We start from the raw sequence: 5,949 nt of genomic DNA on the forward strand, positions 1-5,949 counted from the left end.
TGATCTCCATCATACTACTGACTGAGGGACATATGGCTGATCTCCATCATACTACTGACTGAGGGACATATGGCTGATCTCCATCATACTACTGACTGAGGGACATATGGCTGATCTCCATCATACTACTGACTGAGGGACATATGGCTGATCTCCATCATACTACTGACTGAGGGACATATGGCTGATCTCCATCACACTACTGACTGAGGGACATATGGCTGATCTCCATCATACTACTGACTGAGGGACATATGGCTGATCTCCATCATACTACTGACTGAGGGACATATGGCTGATCTCCATCATACTACTGACTGAGGGACATATGGCTGATCTCCATCATACTACTGACTGAGGGACATATGGCTGATCTCCATCATACTACTGACTGAGGGACATATGGCTGATCTCCATCATACTACTGACTGAGGGACATATGGCTGATCTCCATCATAATACTGACTGAGGGACATATGGCTGACTGTCAACTTTATTATCATCTACACTGCATCTGGATGGACAAATGGATGTGCTTTTCCTTCATCACAGCTAACTTTAATGAAGATACAACAGTTTATTTGGGTAATAGGATCCCTATTTTACTATCCATAAACTCTGAGAAAAGGGTCAGGGTGGGGGTGTTTCCTGCAAACAAAGCAACTTCAACCCCTAGTGATGACTGTTTAAGACAACATGGCTAAGAGAGGTCCATCAGTGAGCTAGTCCCACCCAGACCCAGACTAACACTAATGGATGAGCTGAATAGACTAGACCAAGTGGAAACTGACCAGTGTATGTTTTGTGTGTGTGTGTGTATGTAGGGCCGGTTCTAGCCTTTTGGGGGCCCTAAGCGAGATTTGGTTCGGGGGCCCCCCACCAAGGGAGCCCCTCTCTCAACAGTTAAAGTACATTTCCTGCAGTTCTGCACATTTTGCCATGTTCATGATATCTGAGTGATAGTGACTAACAAAATAAATAGGGGCCCCCTGGAGGTCAGGGCCCCCTGGAGGTCAGGGCCCCCTGGAGGTCAGGGCCCCCTGGAGGTCAGGGCCCGCTGGAGGTCAGGGCCCCCTGGAGGTCAGGGCTCCCTGGAGGTCAGGGCCCCCTGGAGGTCAGGGCCCCCTGGAGGTCAGGGCCCCCTGGAGGTCAGGGCCCCCTGGAGGTCAGGGCTCCCTGGAGGTCAGGGCCCCCTGGAGGTCAGGGCCCCCTGGAGGTCAGGGCCCCGGGGCACGTGCCCTGCATGCCCGGTCGGTATTCTGCCATGATTACTACAAGTTTAGATAACTGGCTAGACTAACTTACCAATCAAAAAATGGTTAGTTGACATGGCTAATTGAGTGAGTGTCAGTGACTGACATAAGAGAAAAACTGCTGATGCTCAACCACATTTCGAACTGGCACCTGGCGTATTCTACAGTAAGTTGAGACCCCAACTGAGTTTCCCCCCATAAATAATTATATATATATATATATACACACACACACACTACCGTTCAAAAGTTTGTATATATGATTACATGTTTTGGGTCGGGGCCCCCTAGCGCCCAGGGCCCTAAGCGAACGCTTATGTTGCTTATGCCTGGAGCCGGCCCTGTGTGTGTCTTTCCAGTAGTCCTAATGGTGGTTTTAAACAACAACTCCAGCCTAGTAAATGAGTCCTTGTGTCAATTGTAGGTGGAGTCCTCCCTTCAGAAGTTTATTTAGAACTAACAACATGGACCCCAACCCTTAACCCTCCTGCAGACACACCTGTAGAGGAGTGTATAAAAGCCCAGGACTGACCAGACAGAATCCCACATCAAGACTCAGTGCCAAGGAGCCTCTCCAAAGCATCTCTAGGACCAAGAAGCCATCTAGAGGATCTCCACTGCCAGATCCAAGAAGCCATCTAGAGGATCTCCACTGCCAGATCCAAGAAGCCATCTAGAGTATCTCCACTGCCAGATCCAAGAAGCCATCTAGAGTATCTCCACTGCCAGATCCAAGAAGCCATCTAGAGGATCTCCACCCTGAAGATGGAGCAAAGCCACTCTCTCACCATCCTGCTGCTGCTGGTACTGTGCCTCTCTCAGGCCCAAATGGGCCACAGTGGACCAGCCATCTGGATAGACCACCTTGAGGCTGTAGACATCACTGAGAGAATTCTGACCGCTAATAACGGCTCTGATGAGATGCTGATGGAGGGAGACCTGGTGGTACCAAGAACCAGAAACGCCATGCAGTGCATGCATGGAGGAAACAGCTGCCTGTGGCACAAAGTCTCTAACGGATATGTTGAAGTGCCCTACATAATAGAAGACAGTAGATTCACTCCCTCCGACAGACAGAAGATTAAGGACGCCGTCCAGTCGTTCCACAGCAAGTCCTGCATTCGCTTTGTGCCACGTGGAAACCAGAATGACTACATCAGCTATGAGAGTTTGAACGGCTGCTACTCCTCTCTGGGGAGAATTGGAGGCAAACAGACGGTCTCTGTTAACAGCGTCGGCTGCATCTTTCTCGGCATCATTCAGCACGAGACCCTCCACGCTCTGGGCTTCCAGCACGAGCAAACCAGGAGCGACCGGGACCAGTACGTCAGGATCAACTGGAGTAATATCGATTCTAGCATGGCCTATAACTTTGATAAACAAAACACCAACAATCTGAACACTCCCTATGACTACAGCTCTGTCATGCACTATGGAAAAACAGCCTTCTCCATCAATGGAAAGGACTCCATCACCCCCATCCCCGACCCCAACGTGTCCATCGGCCAGAGACAGGGGCTGTCCACCACTGACATCCTGAGGATCAACCGACTCTACGGCTGCTAAGAGGAAGACATCAAGTCATAGGAGGAGAGTCTGGTGAAGATGTCTACTATACATCTGACACATTATCCAGTGTCCTGTACATTCAAATCATCAGCACAGTATTTAGAGTCTTATTCACAATAACTCACAGGTTCTCATGCCTTATCATATTTAGATGTTATCAAATAAATAGTTTGTAGTACAGCACAATGTGGTTTTCTGTATCACTTTGAAACATAGAAATAAAAGCATTTGAAACAACATGATTTAATCTTATTTTTCTGATGACACTACGGTGCTGTATTTATGTCGACATGTTTCCTCCGATGTTTCTGTAAGTTGCTGGTAGCATGCTTCTAGCCTGCTGGTAGCCTGGGTCTATCCTGCTGGTAGCCTGGTTGTATCCTGGTTCTAGCCTGCTGGTAGCCTGGTTCTAGACTGCTGTTATATTGGTTCTAGACTGCTGTTAACCTAGTTCTAGCCTGCTGGTAGCCTGGTGCTAGACTGCTGGTAACCTGGTGCTAGCCTGCTGTTAGATTGGTTCTAGCTTGCTGTTAGCTTGGTCATAGCCTGCTGGTAGCCTGGTTCTAGTCTGCTGGTAGCCTGGTTCTAGACTGATGGTAGCCTAGTTCTAGCCTGCTGGTAGCTTGGTTCTAGCCTGCTGGTAGCCTGGTTCTAGCCTGCTGGTAGCCTGGTTCAAGCTTGCAGGTAGCCTGATTCTAGCCTGCTGGTAGCCTAGTTCTAGCCTGGTTCTAGCCAGCTGGTAGCCTAGTTCTAGCCTGCTGGTAGCCTGGTTCTAGCCTGCTGGTAGCCTGGTTCTAGAGCTGCTGGAAGCCTGGTTCTAGCCTGCTGGTAGCCTGGTTCTAGACTGATGGTAGCCTAGTTCTAGCCTGCTGGTAGCCTGGTTCTAGAGCTGCTGGAAGCCTGGTTCTAGCCTGCTGGTAGCCTGGTTCTAGACTGATGGTAGCCTAGTTCTAGCCTGCTGGTAGCCTGGTTCTAGCCTGCTGGTAGCCTGGTTCTAGAGCTGCTGGAAGCCTGGTTCTAGGCTGCTGGTAGCCTGGTGCTAGCCATTAGTTACAGCAGTATACAGCATCATTAGTTACAGCGGTATACAGCATAATTAGTTACAGCGGTATACAGCATCATTAGTTACAGCAGTATACAGCATCATTAGTTACAGCGGTATACAGCATAATTAGTTACAGCAGTATACAGCATCATTAGTTACAGTGGTATACAGCATCATTAGTTACAGCGGTATACAGCATAATTAGTTACAGCGGTATACAGCATAATTAGTTACAGCAGTATACAGCATCAGTAGTTACAGCAGTATACAGCATCATTAGTTACAGCAGTATACAGCATCATTAGTTACAGCATCATTAGTTACAGCATTATACAGCATCATTAGTTACAGCGGTATACAGCATCATTATTTTTTATTTTTTATTTTTTTATTTCACCTTTATTTAACCAGGTAAGCCAGTTGAGAACAGGTTCTCATTTACAACTGCGACCTGGCCAAGATAAAGCAAAGCAGTGCAATAAAAACACAGAGTTACATATGGGGTAAAACAAAACATAAAGTCAAAAATACAACAGAAAATATATATACAGTGTGTGCAAATGTAGCAAGTTATGGAGGTACGGCAATAAATAGGCTATAGTGCAAAATAGTTACAATAGTATTAACACTGGAATGCTAGATGTGCAAGAGATTATGTGCAAATAGAGATACTGGGGTGCAAAAGAGCAAAAATAAATAACAATATAGGGATGAGGTAGTTGGGTGGGCTAATTTCAGATGGGCTGTGTACAGGTGCAGTGATCGGTAAGGTGCTCTGACAACTGATGTTTAAAGTTAGTGAGGGAGATAAGAGTCTCCAGCTTCAGAGATTTTTGCAATTCGTTCCAGTCATTGGCAGCAGAGAACTGGAAGGAATGGCGGCCAAAGGAGGTGTTGGCTTTGGGAATGACCAGTGAGATATACCTGCTGGAGCGCAGACTACGGGTGGGTGCTGCTATGGTGACCAATGAGCTAAGATAAGACGGGGATTTGCCTAGCAGTGATTTATAGATGGCCTGGAGCCAGTGGGTTTGACGACGAACATGTAGTGAGGACCAGCCAACAAGAGCGTACAGGTCACAGTGGTGGGTAGTGTATGGGGCTTTGGAGACAAAACGGATGGCACTGTGATAGACTACATCCAATTTGCTGAGTAGAGTGTTGGAGGCTATTTTGTAAATGACATCGCCGAAGTCAAGGATCGGTAGGATAGTCAGTTTTACGAGGGCATGTTTGGCAGCATGAGTGAAGGAGGCTTTGTTGCGAAATAGGAAGCCGATTCTAGATTTAACTTTGGATTGGAGATTCTTTATGTGAGTCTGGAAGGAGAGTTTACAGTCTAACCAGACACCTAGGTATTTGTAGTTGTCCACATACTCTAGGTCAGACCCGTCGAGAGTGGTGATTCTAGTCGGGTGGGCGGGTGCCAGCAGCGTTCGATTGAAAAGCATGCATTTAGTTTTACTAGTGTTTAAGAGCAGTTGGAGGCTACTGAAGGAGTGTTGTATGGCATTGAAGCTCGTTTGGAGGTTTGTTAACACAGTGTCCAATGAAGGGCCAGATGTATACAAAATGGTGTCGTCTGCGTAGAGGTGGATCTGAGAGTCACCAGCAGCAAGAGCGACATCATTGATATACACAGAGAGAAAAGTGTCGGCCCAAGAATTGAACCCTGTGGCACCCCCATAGAGACTGCCATAGGTCCAGACAACAGGCCCTCCGATTTGACACACTGAACTCTATCCGAGAAGTAGTTGGTGAACCAGGCGAGGCAGTCATTTGAGAAACCAAGGCTATTTAGTCTGCCAATAAGAATGCGGTGGTTGACAGAGTCGAAAGCCTTGGCCAGGTCGATGAAGACGGCTGCACAGTACTGTCTATTATCAATCGCGGTTATAATATCGTTTAGGACCTTGAGCGTGGTTGAAGTGCACCCATGACCAGCTCGGAAACCGGATTGCATAGCGGAGAATTCGAAATGGTTGGTGATCTGTTTGTTAACTTGGCTTTCAAATACTTTCGAAAGGCAGGGCAGGATGGATATAGGTCTGTAGCAGTTTGGATCTAGAGTGTCACCCCCTT

At 47.4% G+C, this 5,949-nt stretch overlaps 1 protein-coding gene across 1 annotated transcript; it reads left to right on the forward strand.

Annotated features, from left to right (window-relative positions):
• Positions 1-2,015: 2,015 nt before the first annotated feature.
• Positions 2,016-2,819, forward strand: LOC311123997 (hatching enzyme 1.2-like; the record flags this gene model as incomplete). Its single annotated transcript, XM_084198220.1, has 1 exon — positions 2,016-2,819. The coding sequence occupies exon 1, from the start codon at positions 2,019-2,021 to the stop codon at positions 2,817-2,819; it is 801 nt and encodes a 266-aa protein (XP_084054346.1). The 5' UTR covers positions 2,016-2,018.
• Between the last annotated feature and the right edge of the window lie 3,130 nt (positions 2,820-5,949).

This window comes from Coregonus lavaretus (assembly GCF_964263955.1).
Source record: "Coregonus lavaretus genome assembly, contig: HAP1_SCAFFOLD_663, whole genome shotgun sequence".
NCBI classification, from domain to species: domain Eukaryota; kingdom Metazoa; phylum Chordata; class Actinopteri; order Salmoniformes; family Salmonidae; genus Coregonus; species Coregonus lavaretus.